The sequence below is a fragment of the Mustela lutreola genome, chromosome 15, assembly GCF_030435805.1.
Source record: "Mustela lutreola isolate mMusLut2 chromosome 15, mMusLut2.pri, whole genome shotgun sequence".
Classification (NCBI taxonomy): Eukaryota; Metazoa; Chordata; class Mammalia; order Carnivora; family Mustelidae; genus Mustela; species Mustela lutreola.
Window position 1 is genome coordinate 21,041,723 of NC_081304.1, and position 26,099 is coordinate 21,067,821.

At 39.5% G+C, this 26,099-nt stretch overlaps 5 protein-coding genes across 5 annotated transcripts; all 5 read left to right on the top strand.

Moving 5' to 3' along the window:
- The first annotated feature begins 2,474 nt into the window (after positions 1-2,474).
- LOC131816724 (keratin-associated protein 2-3-like) lies at positions 2,475-2,948 on the top strand. The gene has a single exon (XM_059149664.1). The coding sequence runs from the start codon at positions 2,475-2,477 to the stop codon at positions 2,946-2,948; it is 474 nt and encodes a 157-aa protein (XP_059005647.1).
- A 5,660-nt stretch (positions 2,949-8,608) lies between these two features.
- LOC131816725 (keratin-associated protein 2-3) lies at positions 8,609-9,010 on the top strand. Its single transcript, XM_059149665.1, has one exon. The coding sequence runs from the start codon at positions 8,609-8,611 to the stop codon at positions 9,008-9,010; it is 402 nt and encodes a 133-aa protein (XP_059005648.1).
- A 2,916-nt stretch (positions 9,011-11,926) lies between these two features.
- LOC131816801 (keratin-associated protein 1-3-like) lies at positions 11,927-12,415 on the top strand. Its single transcript, XM_059149795.1, has one exon. The coding sequence runs from the start codon at positions 11,927-11,929 to the stop codon at positions 12,413-12,415; it is 489 nt and encodes a 162-aa protein (XP_059005778.1).
- Positions 12,416-17,697: 5,282 nt separating this feature from the next.
- LOC131816203 (keratin-associated protein 9-3-like) lies at positions 17,698-18,276 on the top strand. The gene has a single exon (XM_059148677.1). The coding sequence runs from the start codon at positions 17,698-17,700 to the stop codon at positions 18,274-18,276; it is 579 nt and encodes a 192-aa protein (XP_059004660.1).
- Positions 18,277-25,277: 7,001 nt separating this feature from the next.
- On the top strand, positions 25,278-25,736 carry LOC131816205 (keratin-associated protein 9-3-like). The gene has a single exon (XM_059148679.1). It carries the CDS (start codon positions 25,278-25,280, stop codon positions 25,734-25,736), a length of 459 nt encoding a protein of 152 aa, XP_059004662.1.
- Positions 25,737-26,099: the final 363 nt, after the last annotated feature.

Genomic DNA, 26,099 nt, shown 5'->3' on the forward strand with positions numbered 1-26,099 from the left:
AATAGGGCAAACTTTGTTTTCCAAACATCTCCTCTCACCTTCCAGCTAATGGTCTTTCTCCCCAGACCCCCACCTCTCTCCTTAGCTCATGTAAGTATCATGTTGCCTCAATGTCTTTGGAATTTCCATGGCTGTGTGGATTCCCCATAAGTATGCCATTAAATTTTATTTTCTCCTCTTAATCTGTCACATGTCAATCTGGTTTTTAGTCCAGCTAGAAGAAATTTAAAGGGTAGAGTAAATTATACCTTCTCAACAGTGGCTTTGTTCATAGTGCCTCATAACCACTTCGTTAGGTCCAACTTTGATGCTATCTCCTTAGGGTATGTTTTGGAATTTTTTTTTAAGATTTTATTTATTTATTTGACAGAGAAAGAGAGATCACAAGTAAGCAGAGAGGCAGGCAGAGAGAGAGGGGGAAGCAGACTCCTCGCTGAGCAGAGAGCTCAATGCAGGGCTCGATCCCAGGACCCTGAAATTATGACTTGAGCTAAAGGCAGAGATTTAACCCACTGAGCCACCCAGGTGCCCCTGTTTTGGGATTTTTAGAAAGCTATGTGGGAGATAATTCTTTGAATTCCTGAGGATATGGGAAAGACATAAGAATCCTTTCAAATAACTCTAAAAATTAGCCATTTCATAAATACCAACTATTTTAAAGATAAATTAACTGTTAAAATTCATACATAGAACAGATGTTCCTTAATGGCAGGGGAATATGATAACCATATTCCATTCTTCAGCTTACAAATAATGTTCCCACAGATGTTTTTGCAGTAAGTTCTGGCTCCAACCTAGTAGGTGTATGATCTTAGGCAAGTCACTTCTCTACTTCCTTATGTGTAAAATGAGGAATACAATACCTATCTCATAGGATTATTGTGAGAATTAATACATGTATTTGTTTTAGCACAATATTTAGAATATAGTTGTTAGAATTCAATGATACATTATTGTGAAGATTTAAAAAATGCAATTTTCCATGGTTTGGAAAGCTACGACTATGGAAAATAATGAGCCCATATCTAAGACAAATTAAAAAAAAAAAAAAGCCAAAGTCACAGTAACAGAGAATAGAACAGGGATTACCAGAGGCTGAGTTTATATTGTACATTGTGTACATAAGGAACCAGATAAGTGACTTGTCTAAAGTCACACACTCATGACACCCTAGTGTTGGAGCCAATACTGTGGGATGTTGGGGTGAAGAAATAATTAAGAAAAAAAAATGGTACAGTGGTGGTTGCCAGGGGCCGGGGAGAGGGTTTCAATGGGTAGTTACTGGGGTTTTTTGTTTTGGTTTGGCTTTTTTAAAGATTTTTTTTTTTTTTATTTGTCAGAGAGAAAGAGAGAGAGAGCACGCACAAGTACGGGGAGTTGCAGAGGGAGAAGCAGGCTCCGCACCAAGCAAGGAGCATAATATGGGACTTGATCTCAGGCCCTGGGATCATGACCTGAGCTAAAGGTAGCTACTTAACTAACCGAGCCACCCAGATGTCCCAGTGGGGAGTTAGTGTTTAATAGGTACAAAATTCTAGTTCTGAAAGATGAAAAGAGTTCTAGGGGCACCTGGATGGCTCAGTCAGTTGAGCATCTAACTCTTGATTTCAACTCAGTCATGATCTCAGGCTCATGAGATCAGGTCCCACCTCAGTCTCTGCTCTCAGTGTGAAGTCTGCTTGGGGTTCTCTCTCTCTCCCTCTGCCTGCCCACCCACCACCCTCTCATTAATTAATTTTTAACTAATTATTTAATTACATCTTTTTTTAAGAGCTCTAGAGATGGATGGTGCTAATGGTTCACAGCAGTATGAATATATACCATATCACTAAACTGTACACTTAAAAAGTATATGTTATATATGTATTTTACCAAAATTTAAAAATTGGGGGAAAAAAAACCACACTGATGACAAGACAATAAGATGGATTCCTATAGCTCCCAGAAGTACACAGTAAAACTTCTTTTACTGAGATACAGAGGGAGAAGCATTCCTTTATTATTTTCCTGAACTTGTTTTGTCCAGGAAGCTTAGCAGTGGAAACAGACACTCACAACTTGGGGAATTCACTTCCACTATTAATAAGAGCATGACAGCTACTCTGTGTCATCAAAACATCAATTGGCAAAACATCACTGAATTATAAAGATAATTGGACACTTTGAAGTTAGGGTCATTAAGTTCATATTTGAACCATAAATAGCAAAATATAATGGGTCTCTATTAAATAAGGAAAGCAAATGGTCTTTCACGAGTACCTGAGCACCTAAAAAAAAAGTGTCTAGGGAACTTGCTAAACTATCAGTGTCATTTCAGAAAAAATAAACACAAACAAGGAAATGATCATGTGTCCTGGGGGTCATCAGCAGCTGGCCAGGGTATATAAAGGGCCAAGAGTAGGACAAAGATATTCACACCTGACAACACCCAAATCCTCTCACCAGTCCAACCCTAACCAACCCCAGATATCACCATGTCCGGATCCTGCTGCGGCTCCACCTGCTCCTCCTCGGGCTGTGGAGGAGGTTGCTGCCAGCCCTGTTGTCAGCCCTGCTGCCAGCCCTGCTGCCAGCCTTGCTGCCAGCCCTGCTGCCAACCCTGCTGCCAGTCTTGCTGCCAGCCCTGCTGCTGCCGCGACCCCTGCTGCTGCCGCCCTGTGTCCTGCCAGACCACCGTGTGCCGCCCCGTGACCTGCACCTGCCGCTGCACTCGCCCCATCTGTGAGCCCTGCCGCCGCCCCGTCTGCTGTGACCCCTGCGGCGTGCAGGAGGGCTGCTGCCGCCCCATCAGCTGCTGCCCCACGTCCTGCACGGCCGTGGTCTGCCGCCCCTGCTGCTGGGCCTCCACCTGCTGCCAGCCCATCTCTGTGCAGGCGCCCTGCTGCCGCCCCCCCTGCTGCCAGCCTGCTCCCTGCCGCACCACCTGTAGGACCTCCCCTTGCTGCTGAGCAGTGCATCAATTACTGATGGTCCCCAGTAGAAGATGGGGTCCATCCATCCTGTTCTTCATGACAGAACAGCACGCCTTTTCTGAGAAGTCCGTCTTGCATCTCTTCACCCTAGCTTGGAGTAGGCGCTGAACCCCTTTTTCAGTCTGACTACTCATGAAGAGTACCCTGTCCTCCCAGGAACCCTGTCTAACTCCTCAATCATGTCATCTGCTTCCTAATAAACTTAGTATTTCCAGCATAGAAATCATGGTCTTTGTGATACTTTCTTTTAGTAAGTTCTGTCTGTTTTGTCCACAGATATTCAAAGCAAGATGCAGAATAATCCTCTCAACTTGTTCTCTAAAATAACCCGTCTGGGTGGTTTCCTTATTATCCTTGTAAGTGGAATTTATAAGGCACAGTAACCAAGTGAGAAAGGTGGACACAGCTAAATCTTCATCACACAGAGAGAGTCAGATGTGCTCACAGTCCAGACATATCAAACATCTGGGAAATGTCCTTGAACAATACCCGGTAAGGAGGCTGCATCTAGGCTGATGAGGGTTCAGTCACTGATCTGATACCTGTTGGCAAGCTTAGAAAACCCAGTGTGTTAGAGGTGGAAAGAACCTCAGGCAACATCTGGTCAAACACATTTGTGAAGCTGGAGAGCAATGACTAATGAAAGATAGAGTAAGTTTCTTATTAATATAATCACTGATGTCCATTAAAGTTCCAGGAGACCATATGCCCCCTGACATTAAGCCCTTAAAAGTCAAACACTTCCTCTCAGTATGGTAGGAGACATGTTCTTCTGCCCAGAGTAACTCTTTGGTCTTGTATAGACAAGAATAACTGTGGTTTCGGATAATTCCTTTCTATGTGTTACAGATCTGGTAGTCATTTTGAGTGTTATTCAGGGTGTCAAGTCTTGTGGGTACTGAATCGACATTGGCTCTCAAGGCTGCTCACCTTTATGCTCAGGAACTGGGCAGTAATGGCATTTTCCAAGTAAATTAATCAATCACTGTCAGTCTACACATTGTTAAATATCTACTATGAACAAGACACTGAGCTGACCACATTGAGAGAATATGAAAGAATAAAGAGGGCTCTTGCTTCAAAGAAGTTACAATGTATTTAGGGAGATGAAGTATAAATAAGAAAAAAAGTCAAATAGTACATACTGCAAGCAATATAAATATAGAAGAAATGTCAAGTAGTTAAAAATAGTTGAAGATTGTAAACTTACTAGGAAACATGTACAATTATCTTGTCATTTTTAAGTCAGAAATAAACAAGCTGTAACATAGTCAACTATTCTGTAAGGAAAATGTATTCTGCATTTTTATGTATATTTATGCCTAAAAAATTATCTAAAACATGATGCAACAAAATCTAAGAGTAACTGGGGATAATACTCAGTTTCTTCTTTGTAATTTTTATTTACATAATTTTAAAATGAACATATATTTTCCTTTTAATGGAATGTACTGTCTAAAACCTGTATCTATTTTGGGAAAAATATTTGAACCTTTCTCATGATTATGCTCTGCTTTTAAAAACCTACCTATCAGAGTCTAAATGGATGTAAAGCAGATAATTAGCAAATATTTGTACTCAGAAGTATTTTATTTTATATAGAAGATAATATCACTATGGTATATATGATGGACTTTCTGATACCTTTAAACTGATCAAATTATTAAACACTGATTTACATTTTAACTCTTTGGGATCATCTCAACTGCTTAAATAAGGTGTGTAATTTGATATATCCCAATTAAAATTTGTTTCAATTGTTAGCAGTTTTAAATTACAGGTATAATTATTTTTGTCCATTTGAATAGACAATTGAGAATTAAGAACATAAGACAATATTTTCCATGTTAAAATTTGATCATACTGTTACTTTAAATGATAGTGTTAAATAAAGTCCTAGCATTAGTAATACAAAATATGTTTGCCCTTCACCACCAGGAATCTGTCTAAATCAGCTTTAAGGCTTTTTTTAATGGAAGTTTTTCTAAGAGCTCACTCTGTGTTGCATGGACTGTGGGGTTCTCAGTACAGTTCAGGCCACTATCCACAATTCTGACACATATTCTTCTTATAGGTTTTACAACAATAACCTAACTCCCCTTTGAGTAACTGGTATTAAAAACACGGAGCTCTATATCTTCCTTCCAGGCATTTTTATTTTACTTCATTATTACTTCATTTATTTACTTCATTATTAATGAGACTCTCCAATAGGTTATCTTATTTAGTGTATATTCTGTGGTAACTGAATAGAGTGGTAACTGAAAGAGTGGGCCATTTGCCATATCAAATATGCTCACCTTTATTCTAAATTCAAAAGCTAGAGGTTATAAAGGCACCACATATTCACTTAATAAACATAAGACAGTTGCTAAGTGCCAGGCACTGTTCTGAGCCAGTGACAAATAATAGCTTATTTACTGTCACAACAACCTGGGTGTGCCCTATCATTAACCTTCATGGCCCAAGGACACGCAGCCAATAAGTGGCCAAGTTTTCAGTGAAGGTTACCTAGTTTTAGGATGAGCGGCATTAAAAAACGCTCTGTGGCTTGCCACCAATGTCAAAACACAGAGTTCTGTGGCACAAATTACTGAAATTGGACCCATATTTTCTCTGCCTACACATGAAGCTTGAATATGGGCTGGGGATGAGGATCTTAGACTAACACTAAAACTGCTTTCTGAGAGACTCACGGACTTTCTGTGGATCTTTACAAAGGAGAAAGAAAAAATCTCTTTGGAATGATTTTGGATCACAAGTGTTCAGAGTAGAGATATTAGTCTTGTTAACTTAAAGTTTTATGTATCCTTGAAAGGCTCCCTTTACATAAAATGTGATCATGAAAACCCCCAACAATATGAAAAACTGATGAGACAATGTGTATTGAAAAGAGCACAGGCAACAAAAACAAAACAAAAAAAAAATCAGTAAGTGGGACTACAAATAACAAATAAAAACAAAAAGCAAAACAAACAAAAAAAAAACCAATTTGATTGAAAAATGGGCACAGGACCTGAATAGACATTTTCCCAAAGAAGACATACAGAGGCCAACAAGGTGCCCAACATCAGTAATTATCAGGGAAATGCAAATCAAAACCACAATGAGATATCATCATACCTGTTAGAACAACTAGTATAACAAGATCTAACAAATGCTAGTGAGGATGTGGAGAAAAAGGAACCTTCCTTGGTGTACTGTTGGTGAGAATATAAACTGGTGAAACTACTATGGAAAATGGTATGGAAAATCCTCAAAAAATTAAAAACAGAACTAACATATGACCCAGGCAATCCCACTTCTGGGTGTATATCTGAAGGAAACAAAATCATGGCCTCAAAGAGGTTCTGTACTCCCATGTTCATTACAGCATTGTTCACAAGAGCTAAGGCATTAAAGCAATCTAAATGTCAAATGATAGATGAATGCATATAGAAAATTAGATATATGTATACACACACATATGGCATATGTATGAACAATATATATATGATGTGTGTGTATATTCCAAGTCTTAGAATAACTGTGTTTTTTAAAATATTTTATTTATTTATTTGACAGACAGTGATCACAAGTAGGCAGAGAGGCAGGCAGAGAGAGAGTGAAGCAGTGAATTGGAAGAAATCGGAGCTGAAGATGCAACATGAGGGACTGTGGACTCTGAGAAACAAACTGAGCATTTTGGAAAGAAGGGGGATAGGGGGATAGGTGAGCCTGGTGGTAGATATTAAGGAGGGCATGTATTGCATGCATGGAGCACTGGGTGTGGTGCATAAACAATGAATCTTGGAACACTGAAAAAATAAAATTTAATTAAAAAAAAAACACAATACTATGCTGTACATTTGAAAGTTGCTGTGAGAGTTAAGCTTTAATCTTTTCACCATAAAAACAATAACAACAAAAACCATAAAAACAATAACAAAAACAAAAATCAATAACAAAATGATAATTATATAGGGTACAGTGAAGGATGTGTTGACCAACTCTATCATGGTAAGCATCTTTCAATATATACATGCATGAAATCACCCCAATGTACACTTTAAGCTTAAAAAATGTTATATATCACTTATATCTCAATAAAGCTGGGGAAAAGAAAAAAAAACAAGAAAGAGTAGAATACATGAGTTTTTATCTTGGCCCTGGTTGCTGCTTTGGAAGAAAGTTAAGTGTGTCTGTGGACAAGAGAAAGAACATGAAATGTGAGAGAATCAAAGGTCTTCATTGATGAGACCACACTTCATTTATCCCTCTTATGTTTCCCCAAGTATGACTATATGTTCAGTCAGTTTACATTCCTTCTAAAGTTTTAGAATTATGTTTAAAATTTCATTGGGTGGGGGGGTGCCTGGGTGGCTCAGTTGGCTAAGCAACCGCCTTAGGCTCAGGTCACGGTCCCGGAGTCCCGGGATCGAGTCCCGCATCAGGCTCCCAGCTCCGAGGGGAGTCTGCTTCTCCCTCTGACCTTCTCACCTCTCATGCTCTCTCTCACATAAATAAATAAAAATCTTTAAAATTTCATTGGGGGATCTTTAGCTCCTGGGGCTTGAGGCACTTTCTTTTGAATGATGGGAATGATCCTAAAGTGACCAAAAGTCCTTGTCTGGTGAATAATAAAAGGGGGAAAGCTACAAAGTAATGAGACTTCTACCCCCATGTAACTCCCCAAGGGCCTCTAACAAAACTTCCCTAAGAAGCAGTATCATCACAGAACACCTGTGCAGCCTCCTACATGCCTCCTCTGATCAATGTATTATCTATGTCTGCAATTCTGATTTAAAACCTCCATCTTACCACTTAGTCATACAGTGCCTATGTCAAGGATATTAAGAAAAAAAATTCTTGTTACACAATTCTCTATCATAGATATAAGAAAGCCAAATATTAAAAAAAAGTCACATCTCAGAAATAAATATCAACATTCTGTGGTTGATATTCAACATTCAACAGTCGCTCAAACTTGAACTAGAGAAAAGAAGGGGAAAAAATGAAATGCAACTATGGATATTTTATTTCAATAACTTAACTGACTTACAAAAGTAACCTTTTATCTTTCCCATACAAATTATCTGAACTGCTGTCTTATTCAAGGTATATGCATTCTATTGTATCAAGTGATATGTCAATAAACTTCCAAGGAGTCCAGACCCAAGGACATGTCCAATACCTGTCTGACTCACATGCAGGTTTCTCAGGGCATCTCCTGGGGGTCAAGTCAGGATCCAGTCACTGATCTAGAGAGCCCTACATGTTTCTTTTAAAATTTACAGTTCCTTTAGGGCCATTTTCCCCAACATTCATCAGGTGCTACCTACCCAACATAAATATTAAGAGCTGTTATTATCTCAAATGACTATGAGTATTTAGATTTTGATGATGAACAGCATGAATAGATCCATATTTAGGAAAGCAACAAGAATTCTCTAATGAGATCGTGAGTATGTCACAAGCAATGCAATCATTAGTCAAAACAAAATTCTACTTAATTAGCCAAAAGATAAATGGGGTGGGGGGTGTCATCAGCAGCTGGCCAGGATATATAAAGGGCCCAGAGTAGGACAGAGACATTCACACCGGACAACACCCAAATCCTCTCATCAGTCCAACCCTAACCAACCCCAGACATCACCATGTCCGGCTCCTGCTGCGGCTCCACCTGCTCCTCCTCAGGCTGTGGGGGAGGCTGCTGCCAGCCCTGCTGCCAGCCCTGCTGCTGCCGCGACCCCTGCTGCTGCCGCCCTGTGTCCTGCCAGACCACCGTGTGCCGCCCCGTGACCTGCACCTGCCGCTGCACTCGCCCCATCTGTGAGCCCTGCCGCCGCCCCGTCTGCTGTGACCCCTGCGGTGTGCAGGAGGGCTGCTGCCGCCCCATCAGCTGCTGCCCCACGTCCTGCACGGCCGTGGTCTGCCGCCCCTGCTGCTGGGCCTCCACCTGCTGCCAGCCCATCTCTGTGCAGGCGCCCTGCTGCCGCCCCCCCTGCTGCCAGCCTGCCCCCTGCCGCACCACCTGTAGGACCTCCCCCTGCTGCTGAGAAGTGTACTGACCATCTAGAACAAGCAATCAACCTTCTGAAAAAAAAAGCCATATTCTCATCTCTACCTACCAAACCTCCTGCCCTGAACCATCAAAATCCAAGCCAACCAGATGATGAATGGAAATCCAGGCTCATCTCTTAAGACTTAGACTGTTCTCAAGTCTTTGTAAAACAGTATCAACTCCCTTCTTCCCACTGTAGATCTTGGGTCTTGTGGCATGCTTGTTTTCTAATAAACTTCTCTTCTTTGGCCTAGCAAATTACTTATTCATTCTAATTCTTTTCATTAAATTTAAATAAAAAATGTACTGATTGCCTAACATTGGCAAATCACAGGCTAGATGGTATACAACAGCAATTAAACTTGAGTTAAAAATGTGCCCCTCTTTTAAAAACTTCTAGGGAGAGAAATGAAAGTCATAATAATGCAAGTAAAAATTAGAAAATGAAAAAAAAAGTACAACACACTTTGGTGTCAACAGAGAAATCACTATTGATTGGGGAGAACAAGGACTGAAAAGGGAACTAGCATTGTATATGGGTTAAGATTTTGGCATGCAGATCTAAGGGCAGATGGCATTCTCAACACTGGTAACAGTGTGCACAAATGTATAGAGAGAAGGATTGTTCAGAGGATAGTTTGGCTGGGAACACTGGACATAAGTAGAATGAGCAGAGAGCAGAGAGCCCAAAGGCATAATGGAAGATAGATTTGGAAAATGTGTGTGCTTTGAATACTAACCAAAGGAGTATGCCCTTAATGCAATAATTTCAAAGGACCTGTTGAAAGCCGTGGGGAAAGAGAATGGCAGACAGGCATTGGGTAACAGGATGATTCTTATGGCAGCTGCTTATCAAAAAAGAACTCCAAAGTCTGGACATATTACGGCTATACAGAAACAAATTAAGAGGCCATTGTACTGGTCCAAGTGATACACAGTAAGAACTGAACTAAGATGATAGCCACAGAATAAAGAAGACACAAAGAATATGGCAGACATAGAAACCCAAGGTATGTTACCTAATATGAATGTGGGAAACAAGAAACAATTAAAAATCAAATGTGTTACTGCGGGTCTAGAGAAAACCCTTCTGGCCAGAAGACACTTAAAAGAATCTGAAATCTTCATGCTTATTTACTATGTGATTAAAGTTACTACTCCATAACATTTCTGCTCACTACTAATATTTCTATTCCTGAGCTATTATAAAGTATTTCTTTTTTTAAAGTATTTTCTTAATAGGAGACAAAGAGTTTTAATAATTTATTGATCCTGAAAAACAGCATGATATAAAATAAAATGAACTGATACAGGAGGGAGAGGTAGGAGTTTTATACCCAGCTCTTCTGTTGTGTGCTGTGTGAATAAAGTAAGTCACTAACCTCTCCAAAATGCAGTCACTCCTGGACTCAGTAGTATACTAACATCAGCTGATGCCAAGAGGAAATTAAAAGTAGTCTGTACCACAACATCAGTGTTACAACTTAAAACTATGAGAATGGATGATAATATATTTGACTCTTTCCCTTGATTCATCCCTCCTATCAATACTACAATGATTTGTACACTAGAGCAAGATATGAAACAGATTGAATCTTGTTTTCTTTTTTTTTAAGATTTTATTTATTTGACAGAGAGATCACTAGTAGGCAGAGAGGCAGGCAGAGAGGCAGGCAGAGAGAGGAGGGGAAGCAGGCTCCCCACTGAGCAGAGATCCCCATGTGGGGCTCCATCCCAGGATCCTGAGATCATGACTTGAGCTGAAGGCAGAGGCTTAACCCACTGAGCCACCCAGGCACCCCTAGAAAGTATTTCTTAAAGGTGGGATTTTCATTTTATGTAACTATACCATGTGTCCTGTGAAATGATATTAGGCCAAAGAGCATGACAATTGATTTTATGAGGGGGAATCAATAAAAGAAAAAGCAGGAGTTAGGAGATAATTTTTCTGGATTACAGTGTATATAAGGCAGAGTAGGAAATGAATGATCAAATATCATTCAATAGACATAAGTGCAAAGAGATTAAATATCCTTATACTTAAGATATAAGTGTAAAGGGATTGATGTTGTGGAATGGACCACTTTTAATTTTCTCTGAGCTTCAAAAAATTCAAAAAATACCATCTAGATAATCTACATAGCAGTGATTTTTATTACCTTTCATAGAGAAATACAAATTATACTTGAAATTTTGTGTGATACTTTCCTAATTATTGGCTATGAATTTTAACCTTTTAAATTCATGCTAATAAAATATCCACAATAAATTGGAACGGAACCATTTTTGTTCTACAGATCTTCCTCAGTGATATATTCTGATGTCTAAATGTGTGAAGTTCAGGAGAGATCATGGGAATTGGAGAGATCCAGTTTCTGGAAAAATCTATGAATTTCTATGAATGTGAAGTTTATCAGAGTTTTTATCTGGCTGACTGTAGGGACTATAATCTTATTAATCAAAAAATACAAAGACATAAAAGACAATCAGTTGTTAATAATTTTTCTCTGGAAACTTGAGTCTGGTGAATATGACCCTAAAAATTCACATTATCTTATGAGTGAGAGTCACTTTGTCAGGTGATATGATTGTAAATGCAGAATGGAAGCTGAGACTTGAGGAGAAATTATAGCATTGTTTGGAAATGAAACAACATTTCTACCAAGGACAAAAACATTTAGTGAGCATTAGCTGAGCAATAAGGAAAAACCAATCTGAAATGCATTTAAAATAACTCAATATTTGAACAATCAAAGGACTCTGGAAAAGCTTGTTTAAAGAGTAACAAGATAAAAATGCTGCCCATCACAAACACAGGAACTGGCCAAGACCTATAAAAGGCCCAAGTGAAATAAGCAGTTCTAACCCAGAAACTCCACCAAGCAAACCAACTCTCAGCCGAGTTCCTGACATGGCCTGCTGCTCCACTAGCTTCTGTGGATTTCCCACCTGCACCACCAGTGGGAACTGTGGCTCCAGCTGCTGCCAGCCCAGCTGTTGCCAGACCAGCTGCTGCCAGCCCAGCTGTTGCCAGACCAGCTGCTGCCAGCCTAGCTGCTGCCAGCCAACCTGCTGCCAGCCAACCTGCTGCCAGACCAGCTGCTGCCAGCCCAGCTGCTGTGGGACCAGCTGTGGCACTGGTGGTGGCCAGGAGGGTGGCTGCGGAGCTGTGAGCTGCCGAGTCAGGTGGTGCCGCCCTGACTGCCGCGTGGAGGACACCTGCCTGCCCCCCTGCTGCGTGGTGAGCTGCACACCCCCAACCTGCTGCCAGCTGCACCATGCCCAGGCCCCCTGCTGCCGCCCATCCTACTGTGGACAGTCCTGCTGCCGCCCAGCCTGCTGCTGCTACTGCTGCCAGCCCAGCTGCTGCCAGCCCACCTGCTGTGAGCCAACCTGCTGAAGACCTTCTAAAGGAATCCTGAGAAACTGGCACTTCAAAATGAGCCAATGTAGAGTCCCAACAAACTTCTGAGCTCCAATACTCATAACCCAGCTTGCGAACTTTTGTCACATGGCTATATAATTTTCATGAAATGTGAATTTATAATCAAAAACCAAAAATATTTCATAAACCTGGATATGAATAGAAGTCCCGAGGTTAAGAGGAATATGTAAAACTTTACTATAAATATCATCTGAAATAGTTCAACAGCTCATTAGATTTGGGATTTAATAAAATTTTATTCTTCAGTGATGAAGTCATGGTTGGAGCTTTCTTTTCATTGGAATTTTTTATTGCTATTGGGGTACTTGGATTTCTCAAAATCGTACTAACTATGGTATGGCAGTATGGTTGGTCTTTATTTTTGTCCTTTTATAAAGGTCTTTAAAAGACGGTTTTCCTTTGTTTTAACATTAAGTGGCCCAATACTCTGCAGCCAAAATGTATGATTAAAAGAATCTATCAGTATTTAGAAATTATTTTCCAAGGTCCTCACATGTGCAACTGGTGGGCTAGGTGTTCCAGAAGATCAGCTTTAAGAAAAGGAATTTTTATGTCATTTAGCTTCTTGAGGTGTTGCCAAATCTATTCATTTCATTCACATATGACTCTGTGTACAATTCTTTGAATTACCAAGGATATAAATGGGTAATACATAATCGGAAAGACAATAAACACAAGATTTCAAAATATCAGCATAAAATGTAAAGACATCCCGAGTTCTTGTTCTCACTTTGTAACTAAGAATCCATGGATTCTTGAGCAAGACCCTTTGCCTGCCTGAGCACCAGTTCAGAAAGCCTGGAAAATGAAAGAACTGACTTCCATTGCTTACAACATCTCTCCCAGGCATTGGACAGATTATTTCCTAAACAGACAATGCACTGACAGACTCTTCAGATGCACAACAGGGAAAAAGTGTTCAATGGTCAAATACGTTGCATATATTTTCACCATCTTGAAGGTTTTCAAAGCACATTAGAACATTAAAGAAAGCTCTATAACTATTACTCCCAAACTGATTTAGAGAATCTTCCACTCATTTATTATCAACTGACATCCTGTAACACTAGTATTCCTCAAAATATACTTTGGAAAATGATGAAAGGAAATTCCAACTAGTGTTTCTATAACATCTATATAGTTGTTTCATGTATTAAGTAGAAAATAAATATTCACTACAGGAATGGATTTAAAGGAGCACGATCCTGGCATTCACCATGCCCATTCTTATTCTAATCTCCAAACAGAGTTCTAGAATGAAGCAAGGATAACATTTAAAAAAAAAAAAAAAAAAAAAAAAAACACCTAATAAGAACATCCCTTTTAATGGATAAAATCTTTGATTTTAAAATCAAAGTGGTAAACCAGTGGCTGGAGATAAAGGGGGAAGGGGAGTGATTACTCAAGATTATTAGGGATTCTTCTAAGGCGATGAAAAAGCTTCTAAACTAGAGACAGGAATGGTGGTTGTAAAACATTATGGATGCACTAAACGCCACTCAATTGTACATTTTTTAAAGACTTTATTTATTTGACAGAGATCACAAGTAGACAGAGAGGCAGGCAGAGAGAGGAGGAAGCAGGCTCCCTGCTGAGCAGAGAGCCCAATGTGGGGCTCAATCCCAGAACCCTGGGATCATGACCTAAACCAAAGGCAGAGGCTTTAATCCATTGAGCCACCCAGGCGCCCCTCAACTGAACATTTTAAATTGGTTTAATATATGTTATGTGAATTTCACCTCAACTCAAAAACTAAGTCAAAGGGATGCTGTCTCCACTAGTACGACTTCACCAGAATTAGAAAAAGTCACCCCCTTTAGGTAGACATAGTCTGAAGAATACACAGCTTACTGAGCTTGCGCATCTTTTCATGAAGAAGATTCTCCAACTTCTGAGTGGACAAAGCCCCCCAACAGGGGAAACCTACATATTCATACACAATGTGTCTAAAACTTGTTCAATATTGTGCCCCTCATATACCACTCTCTTATCTTCCAACAGATTAGGAAGACTTAGGTTTGCTGTACCTTTGATTTAGAAGGCTTCAGATTAGACCCGAAAGAGCCAGGTTGACATTCAGAGAAAAAATCTTATTACTTGATTTAGAATAAAAAGTTGGGGTTGTTCAACTCTTTGGTATATAAACCACGTCTTATCACTCAGGGACCTAAGTAAGGCAGAAGCAGCTGAATTAAAGAACTAGTAAAATGGACTTTAAGGAATTGAGAGACACCCCAAAATTTACACTAAAAAACCCAGAACCTTGATCTCTTAAAGAAAAATAACTCAAATATTAGTATCTATAAACAGAAGGCAAATATTCAATAATAAGAGACAAACACATCCTTTCTCCAAATGGTACTATTGGGTCTGGGCCCCATTGCTTAAATGAAGTAATGAAAACCAAAGAGAATATGCATAGTAATAAAATACTTTTTTAAGTGTAAAGTTCCTGGCATTCTTTTCTCAAAGACCACAGATGGGGAATTCCAGCCTTTAAACAAGTCTGAAAAATCTACACAGCGAAACATCACAAAGGACTATAACTTCTTACTCCATTTGTATGAAAACCAATCAAAAATAAATAGATTTAAGTGATAGAAGGAAATAATTTTTATTTTCTTGACTTACTTAGGGAAGATAAGAGAATATTCAGATTAGTCTATGGCAGAAGAACAGAATTCTCAAATTTAAGTGTCATACCTTATGTGATGGATTAATCTTATGTAACAACTTGACTAGCTTAAGGAATCCCCAGATAGCTGGTAGAACATTTTTTGTGTGTCTGTGAACGTGTTTACAGAAGGAATTAGTATATGCATCTGTAGAATGAGTAAAGAACCTGGGCTTTCAGCAATGTGGGTGGGTATCATCCAATCCTTTGAGACCCCAAATAGAACAAAAAGGCAGAGAAAGTAACAACTGTTCTGTGGCCTAAGCTGGACATCCATCTTCTCCTGCCCTCAGACTTCAGTGCTCTTGGTGGACTTCTCAGGTTCCCTATTTGTGTGAACCAATCCTTCACAATAAATCTCTTCCTACATATTTTTATATTTATCCTACTGGTTCTGTTACTCTGGAGAACTCCATCTAAAACACCTAATAATTCTCTTAGGGCAACAAAAGACCAGAAACAGAAAACTGAGTTAAGTTTTGCACCAAGGGAGAGGCTATAAACAGTGCCACACCAGAAAAGCCAGAAACGGAGACCTAAAAGACAATACCACTATGTCCAGTGCCCTTACCAGGAAGTATTTCAACTCCTCAAACATCTAAATTTTTGCAAGGGGAGATAAATGTTTTTATTATTTATCATTTGTCAAAATAAAACATTCTACTGAATTTAAATATGAATGAAGTAGCTCCGGGAGATTGTAATGGTGATAAATCTACATGTTCCAAACATCCAAGGTAAATAAATAAATAAATAAATCAGCTTATCAAAGAATCTGTGTGGTAGATTTGCTTAAGGAGAGGAGGCAAAAAACTCACATACCTTTTAACTCACATTTGATGTGGGATTTGAAAACGTCTTAATTCTGATTTGAGAAGAGTTATGATCTTAACTCAAAGCTGTCATTTCTGGAGAAGCAGAACTAAAACTTGGTATTCTTTTTTTTTTTTTTTTTTTTTATAAACATATATTTTTATCCCCAGGGGTACAGGTCTGTGAATCACCAGGTTTACACACTTCACAGCACTCACCAAATCACATACCCTCCCCAATGTCCATAATCCCACCCCCTTCTCCCAAACCCCCTCCCCCCAGCAATCCTCAGTTTGTTTTGTGAGATTAAGAGTCACTTATGGTTTGTCTCCCTCCCAATCCCATCTTGTTTCATTGATTCTTCTTCTACCCACTTAAGCCCCCATGTTGCATCACCACTTCCTTCTGATTCAAACTCTGTATGTGGTATTTTAACTTCCATTTCCCTACAATATAATCCATACTCAATGAAAGCCAGGTCACCTTTCATTGTACCTACACAAAAATTTCATCTTCACCCTCATCAGTTGTCTCAAATTATACTAACTTTCAACGAGTTGGACTAGTTCCTAATATGCACAGTAAACTGCAAGCCGCTGATCTAACACACCATAGTGTGTCATGTGCTCCAGTGTTAATACACTGTCATTTTTATGCAGATAAGGATATTTAAATACAGAAGACATCCTAATACCAAAGTTTAGATGAAGTCTCAAGTCAAATAGATTAACCATTTTAAAAGCACTTGAGATTTTTCTCAAAACGTGCTTATTATGGAGTTAAAAAAAAAAACCACCAAAAATTTCCAGAGAAGTCCTAATAAATAGTGTTATTACTCATCCAAAGCTCTGCCTTTCTTCCCTGGACTCTAAAAAGTTTGAAAGTGAACAAATTTTTACATCTTTCTTTTACCCTTTGATTTTCTCTACAACAATTGCTTACATGGAAAACAGAGTACTGACTGCAGTGGTTGAATAGAGTTCAGTATGGAGTCAGATGATGTAAATTCAAATTTCAAATTCACCACTTGTTGCTGTGAACCTGGGCAAGAGACGTAAATCTGCTTGAGGCTCAGTTTCCTTACTTGGATGATGGAAGTAGCTATAGGCATGGCTCATATGACTGCAGTAAAAAATTAAATGAACTGATAAATGCAAAGCAGTCAGAACCATTTGCACCAAAGTGCTCCAGAAATTGTGATTAGTAACAATTCATCCACATTCCTCAGTCCCCCAAAAAAGCATCCCTTTCTGGCCAGCTGGATCACTTCGCCTCATAGGTTGAAGATGAAAAAGATAAAGAGGCAGTAGTTGACATTGGAACCACATTGCTGGGAATTAAACTGTCATGTGAGACCCAAGAGCGCGATTATCAGAGTCAACACTGAGTAATACAACATTCCTTAAAGGTGAGGCATCAATTATTCTTAAGGTAATCACCAAATTTTAACAAATATGGGGCATTTGTGTTATGTACCCAGAGAACGCCAATGACTACTTGACTGTGGTAAAGAATCTTAATTGAAGACCAAATAAAATGAACTTATAAAAGCTTTCAGAAGTTGAACAAATAACTCAGGAATAGGGCAATTATTATTCAGAGACAGATTATTTATACACAAACAAGGAAGAGATTTTGAGAATTATGTAAATCATAGCTAGTCAAGGCTTATAAAAGGCCTGATGTGGAAGTCACCACCAAAACTCAAAAACTTCTCTTAGCAACCCAACTCTCAACCCAAGTCCTGACTATGGCCTGCTGCTCCACTAGCTTCTGTGGATTTCCCACCTGTGCCACCAGTGGGAACTGTGGCTCCAGCTGCTGCCAGCCCAGCTGTTGCCAGACCAGCAGCTGCCAGCCCAGCTGCTGCCAGACCAGCAGCTGCCAGCCCAGCTGCTGCCAGACCAGCAGCTGCCAGCCCAGCTGCTGCCAGACCAGCTGCTGCCAGCCAACCTGCTGCCAGACCAGCTGCTGCCAACCAACCTGCTGCCAGACCAGCTGTTGCCAGCCAACCTGCTGCCAGACCAGCTGCTGCCAGCCCAGCTGCTGTGGGACCAGCTGTGGCACTGGTGGTGGCCAGGAGGGTGGCTGCGGAGCTGTGAGCTGCCGAGTCAGGTGGTGCCGCCCTGACTGCCGCGTGGAGGACACCTGCCTGCCCCCCTGCTGCGTGGTGAGCTGCACGCCCCCAACCTGCTGCCAGCTGCACCATGCCCAGGCCCCCTGCTGCCGCCCATCCTACTGTGGACAGTCCTGCTGCCGCCCAGCCTGCTGCTGCTACTGCTGCCAGCCCAGCTGCTGCCAGCCCACCTGCTGTGAGCCCACCTGCTAAAAGCAAGCCTGCTGATTTCTGATTTGAAGTTTCAACCTCCAAATCAATTCATGAACTAATTATCTCTTCTAGCACCCATGGATGGCTAACAAATTCTTGAATTTTTATTTGGTTTTTGTTGTGGGGGGATACCAAATATTTGGGCCTCACAGACCTATCTAATTCCATTCAATTCCGGAAAGACCTTGATCACCCCAATGACGCTGCCAAAATACAAACTTAACTCAAGAAATTGCTTCAGCACACATTTGAATCTACTCTGTGACTCAGTGTCACCGATGCCACAGAAGAATCATCTCTCCTATATTTACCTCCTATACTCCACCTTTCTGCAAACTGCACTTTTTATGAAAGAGGAATAATATACCAATGCCTATTAAATTATATCTATTTGGTGCAGCAAACATATCTCTTTCTCTTCATTGAATGTGTTTGTGATACATATTTCATAAAAAGCCACAAAAGATTTTAGTCTACCTTTGCTATACCACAATTATTTCGAGGAAATTTTATCCGATCTAATGGAGGTTAATCCCCAGAGAAAGATAGAGCAAAGGCAGTTATAAAGGGCCTCAGAAGTGGCACAGGCTCTATTTCCATATCCTGACCTCATAAAGTACTTTTATAACCAGAAAGTTATAGAAGCCAGGAACTCTGAATCCAGAGCCAGAATATGATGTATTTTTTTAAGTCTGTTAAAGGAATGCTCTTTCACGCAATCTTCAAACTCTGGGAATATAAGGCTAATATATTACACTCTTCCATTTATACATAGCCTTGCAGAGTAAAGCAAGAAAGCTACAAGTTGCAGAAGGCTCTCTGAGGAAATATGCCTTTAGTTAGATGGAGGATTTAACTTTTCCCATTTCTAAACTGAAAGTGAAGATAATAATGTAACTAATTTGGTTTAAAATTTTCACTTAGAAATACATGTATTTATTATATATACACACATGTATGCATACATAATACACAACAAATGAAAAAATACATACAGTGAACTTATACATATTTATTTATTTATTTGACAGAGAGGGAGAGCAAAAGAAAGGGTAGCAGCAAGCAGAGAGAGGAGAAGCAGGCTCCCAGCCTGATGTAGGCCTCGATCCCAGGACCCCGGGATCATGACCTAAGCTCAGGACAGACACTAACCTGGCACACCAGAATGCACACAGATTTAAACACAGCATTACGAAATACTTCATGAATCTGGGTAGTTTTCAGACAAGGATCAAGATTAATTTGTGTTTTCTCGGACTCAGAACTGGAGGGAGCCAGGGCCTCGTGGTCAGTTGAGCAACCGATTCTTGGTTTCAGCTCAGGTTGTGATCTCGGGGTCATGGGACTAAGCTCTAGGCTTAGCTCAGAGTCTACTATGGCCTCTTTCTCCCTCTCCTTTGGCCCCTCCACTCTGCTTCTTCTCTCCCTCTCTCTCTTCCCCTCTTCCCTTCCGCCTCTCCCTCTAAAATAAATAAATCTTAAAAAAAAAAAAAAGAACTGGAGGGAGCTGAAGATAATTCTTTTTCATTAAAATATTGCTTTGGTTAATGGGGCGCCTGGGGGGCTCAGTCCTTAAGTGGCTGCCTTCACCTCAGGTCATGATCCCAGGGTATGGAGATTGAGCCCCGTTTAGGGCTCCCTGCTAGACAGGAAGGCTGCTTCTCCCTCTCCCACTCCCCCTGCTTGTGTTCTCTACTCTGTCAAATGAATAAATAAAATCTTAAAAAAATATATTACTTTGGTGAAGATTACAATACTTAATTCATTAAAGAGTTAATGGAATAGCATGGAGGACATGGGGAGTTAGAGAGGAGAAGGGAATTGGGGGAAATTGGAAGGGGAGGTGAATCATGAGAGACTATGGACTCTGAAAAACAATCTGAGGGGTTTGTAGTGGCGGTGGTGGGTGGGAGGTTGGGGTATCAGGTGGTGGGTATTATAGAGGGCACAGATTGCATGGAGCACTGGGTGTGGTGAAAAATAATGAATACTGTTATGCTGAAAATAAAAAATAAATTAAAAATAAATAAATAAAACTTTTTTAAAAAGAGTTAGGAAGTCAAGAAATTAGAAAGCATGAGTAAAAGATAACATGTAAGCAAAGAATGTTTCCCCAACATTTCTTCTAGAGACCTGATCCAACCTAGAAGACACCCTTGAACAACAGAACAAAAATGGAAACATGTTTTGTCCTCTTGTTTCTTTAACTACTGACCACATTCAGGTATCACTACCTAAGAGCTCCTGCTGAGAAAAAAGTATAAAATAAAATGACAGGTGAATTGGGTAAAATGCAAATCTGGCTACTTATCATTACAATACACTGCCAATCATTCATTCCTTCCATGATTCAACAAGCCTTTACTGAGTGCCTATATTCAAGACTGTGCAGAAGGCACTATGTAGAATACCAAAATGAATCAGACATAGCAGATCATGCCTTAAGGAATGAATGATCTGGAAGAACAATTATATAATTTTAGCCCTGTAGTGTCTGAGAGATCATCTCATTTTACAGATGAATAAAACAATGTTCAGGGGGATTAAGTATTCTGAGGTCACAGAATACACTTGTTGGTAGAACCTGTTTGAGAAGCCTGTTTAGTTCTATTAGCTTAATTTAGTTCTCATAATCACCTAAAGCTGGACTCCTTTAAAATCCCTTTTAGCTTAAAATTCTATGATCTCTTTAATTCAAAAGCACAAACTAAAAGTACTTGTGGATTTGTCAATAGGGGGATGACTGAATAGACTGTGGTATGATCACACTCTGGAATAGTGCATAGCTATTTAAAAGAATAACTAATACATATGGGATAAGCTAAAAAAATAGATAAGCTAGATAAAATGGATAAATTCCTAGGGGCGCCTGGGTGGCTCAGTGGGTTAAGCCGCTGCCTTCTGCTCAGGTCATGATCTGAGGATCCTGGGATCGAGGCCCGCATCGGGCGGGCGGGCTCTCTGCTCAGCAGGGAGCCTGCTTCCCTTCCTCTCTCTCTGCCTGCCTCTCTGCCTACTTGTAATCTTTGTCTGTCAAATAAAATAAATAAAATCTTTTTAAAAAATGGATAAATTCCTAGAATCACATAATGTATCAAAACTGAATCATGAAGAAATAGAAAATCTAAACAGATTTAGTGAGGAGATTAAATCAGTAATAAAAAAAAAAAAAACCTCCCAACAAATAAAATCCCAGTACCAGAAGCTTCACTGGTAAACTTCACCAAACGTTTAAAGAAAAGTTAAAAATCAATCATCCTCTAACTCTTCTAACAAATTAAAGAGGGAACACTTCCAAACTCACTCTATGAGGCTAGCATTACCCTGATACCAAAGCCAAAGACACTACAGAAGATAAAACTAGAGACCAATATCCCTGATGAATATTGATACAATAGTCCTCAATAAAATACTACCAAACAGAATTCAACAGTACATTGAAAAGATTACACACCACGACCTAATGGGATTTTATCCTAGAATGCAAGAGTGGTTCAACAGACAAAAAAAAAAAAAATCAATGAATATAATACATCGCATAACAGAACAAAGGGGGGAAAACACATGATTATCTCAATAGATGGAGAAAAAGTGATGAAATTCAACATGCTTTCATAATTAAAAAAAAAAAAAACAGAAAACAAAAACACTCAACAAACTAGGAATAGAAGGAAAGTACATCAGCCTGGTAAAAGCCATATATGAAAGCCCACAATAAAATCATACACAGTGGTAAAAGACTGAAAGCTTTTCCTCTAAGATTAAGAAAAAGAGAAGGTTGCCCACTTTTATCTATTCTATTTCTTATCACACTGGAAGTCCCAGCTAAAGCAATTAGACAAGAAAAAGAAGTAAACAGCATCCAAATAAGAAAAAAGTAAAACTGTCTCTTCTTGCAGATGACATGATCTATAGAAAACCCCAAAGACTCCACAAGAAAGAAAGAAAGAAAGAAAGAAAGAAGAAAATGTTTAGAACTAATCAACAAATTCAGTAGAGTTGCAAGATATTAAAAAAAAATCAGCTGCATTTCTATATACTATCAACAATCTATCAGAGAAAAATTAAGGGGGCCTGGGTGGCTTAGTTAGTTAAGTGTCAAATTCTTGATTTTGGCTCAGGTCATGATCTCAGGGTCGTGAGACTGAGCCTTACATCAGGCCCCACAATGGGCATGAAGCTAGCCTAAGGTTCTCTCTCACTCCCTCTCCTTCTCCCTGCTGCTCTCCCTCTCATTCTCTTTCTCTAAAAATAATAATAATAATAATAATAATAATAATAATAAAGATAAATCAAAAAAAAGAAAGAAAATTAAGAAAACAATTCCATTTATAATAGCATCAAAAAAGAATAAAATACTTAGGAGTAAATTTAACCAAGAAGATGAAAGATTTGTATACTGAAAACTAAGAGACATTGTTGAAAGAAATTAAAGAAGGTACAAATAAATGAAAAGGTATTCCATGTTCATGAATTAGGAGAATCAGTACTGTTAAAATGTCATACTACTCAAAGCAATTTACAGATTCACTACAATCCCTATAAAAATTCCAATGGTATTTTTCACAGAAATAGAAAAAAAAATCCAAAAATCTGTATGGAACAACAAAAGACTCTCAATAGCCAAATCAATCTTGAGAAAAAGGCACAAAGCTGGAGACATCACACTTCCTGATTTCCAACTAGATTACAAAGCTACAGTAATCAAAACAACATGGTACTGGCATAAAGGCAGTCCTATAGACAAATGGAATAAAAGAAAGAGCCTAGAAAGAAACCTTTACATATACATTCAAATAATTTTCAACAGGAGTGTCAAGATCATTCACAAGATCCTTGTGAGAAAGGACAGTCTTTTCAACAAATGGTGCTGGGAAAAGTGGATATCCACGTGCAAAACAATGAAGGTGGGCTCTTACATCACACCATACACAAAAATTAACAGAAGACAGATTTTAAAACCTAAAGTTAGGAGATAAAACTGTAAAACTCTTAGAAGAAAACACAGGGAGACATGTGTTTTCCATAACACTGGATTTGGCAGTGATTTCTTGGATATGACACCAAAAACATATAGAACAAAAATTAAAAACACAGATATTGAACTATATCAAAATTAAAAACTTCTGTGCATCAAAGGACCAATGAACAAAATGAAAATTCAATCTAGAGAATGGGACAAAGATTTGCAAATCATATATCTGATAAGAAGCTAATATCGAGAATATATGAAGAAGTCCTACAACTCAACATCAATTAAAAATTGGGCAAAGGACATGAATGGACATTTCTCCAAAAAAGATAAACAGCCAACAAGCACTTGAAAAAAGGTTTCATATCAACAGTCCTTATAAAAATGCAAATCAAAACAACAATAACATATAATCATACCCACTAGAATCCCTACACTCAAAAAACCCAAAGAGTGTTGGCAAGGATGTAAAGAAATTCCACTGTTGGTGGAAATGTGCAGCCACTATGGGAAACAGTATGGCAGTTACCCAAAAAACTGAAAACAGAATTACCATGTGATCTAGCAATTCCACTTCTAGGAATATAGCCAAAAGAATTGAGAGTATGAATTTGAAGAGATATTTGTACACCCACATTCATGGTTATATTAATCATAATACCTAAACGGTTGGAAACGGGCCCAAGGTCCATCAGTGAATTAATGGATAAACAAATCATGCTGTATACAGACAATGGAATATTATTCAGCCTAAAAAAGGAAGGAAATTCTGATACATTCTAAACATGGATGAATCTTGAGGAGAGTATGCTAAGTGAAATAAGCCATTCATTAAAAAGATGTATGTAGGATTCCACTTACAGGAGACACCTAGTTTGGTCAAATTCATCAATACAAAGAGTGAAAAAGTGATTACCAAAGGCCTAGGGAGGACAGAATAGAAAGGTTCTTTAATGGACAATGAGTTTCAGTTTTGGAGGTTAAAAAGAGTTCTAGAGATTGCACACCAATGTGAATGTACTTCACACCAGTGAACAGTACACTTAAATAGCTAAGATGGTAAATTTTATATTATATTATTATAATTAAAACTTTTTAAAAATACATATAGACCCCAACTTTTACTTAACTAGATGAACAATCTTTCTATCTATCTATGTATGCTGGTTTATGTCTGCAAAAGCAGGGGAAAAGGTGTCAACGAATAGGTACCCAACTGTTAATACTTATTATTTCTGAAGTACTAGTTTTGGAAAGGATGGGTGTTTTGGGGAAGAGAGGAAAATATTAAATTTCTTCATATGCCTGTGTACTTGTTTGACTTGTTTAAAACATGTATTCAATACTAGCATACATTTTTAATTAGTAGAGTGAGAAAACAATCTACCAGCAAAAGTCATTAAGGATTTCAATTGGAAATGGATAAAGGTAAAATCCATTGGATGGATAAAGGTAAAAATACTGGTTAGAGCTCTTGTATCCTCTAACTTGCACAGACAGATCCTAGAAAGCCATAGTGCTTTTGGATGCTGATTCATTTAGATAGCTCATGTCTTGATGACACTAATGTTAATCATTCCAAATCTGAACAAATTCTATTTATGAAGTCCTGGTCCCAAGTGACCACTTAGGAAGAAAATGCTCAGTTTAGACAAACTCAGCCTAAAGGTTAACAAAGGACAAGTATGACAAAGCAAGCCAGGGTTGGCCCAACTCTAGTCTCTCATGTGATTCACATAAAGAGGTGTTGCTCTGATTGGCTTCCATAATGATCCAGAGGGCAAAGAAGAAATACAATGAGACTTAATTGAATAATGACCAAAACAGGTTATTGAAATGCTATTAATAACTTTCTAAACAACTCAGGGATCAGCCAATCAGAGACTTACTTTGCAAATGGTATTAACGAACAATGTTGAATGTCAAGGAAATAGGCAGCTCTAGGAAATATATAAAAGGCCAGCTGTAGAAGGTGCAGCCAAAGCTCAAAAACCTCTTAGCAACCCAACTCTCATCCCAAGTCCTGACCATGGCCTGCTGCTCCACTAGCTTCTGTGGATTTCCCACCTGTGCCACCAGTGGGAACTGTGGCTCCAGCTGCTGCCAGCCCAGCTGCTGCCAGACCAGCTGCTGCCAGCCAACCTGCTGCCAGACCAGCTGCTGCCAGCCAACCTGCTGCCAGACCAGCTGCTGCCAGCCCAGCTGCTGTGGGACCAGCTGTGGCACTGGTGGTGGCCAGGAGGGTGGCTGCGGAGCTGTGAGCTGCCGAGTCAGGTGGTGCCGCCCTGACTGCCGCGTGGAGGACACCTGCCTGCCCCCCTGCTGCGTGGTGAGCTGCACGCCCCCAACCTGCTGCCAGCTGCACCATGCCCAGGCCCCGTGCTGCCGCCCATCCTACTGTGGACAGTCCTGCTGCCGCCCAGCCTGCTGCTGCTACTGCTGCCAGCCCAGCTGCTGCCAGCCCACCTGCTGTGAGCCCACCTGCTAAAGCAAGGCTGCTGATTAAGAAAGAATGAAAGGAGAAGCTAAGCAAACTGCTCTGATCTCTGAAGAAGTGTTCAATTTTACTCCCATGCTGAGTATCATGATGTTTCTAAGCCACTCAGAAATAATGAGTCTTAGACAGGACCCTCTTAGATGTGCTGAACTAGCATGCTGAAAGCATGTATCAGTCAAAGTATCTAGATATCCTGCCTTGCTTGAAAAGGCACCAGGGTGGGGTATTTCTTCATTTCAGTGACATCTCTGGTCTCCTCCCTTTCTCTTGATCCCCACTTATTTTCAGACATTTTTCCTTGAATATCCCCTTAATTTCAAATAAAATGTTAAATGTGTAAAGCAAATTGAGTTA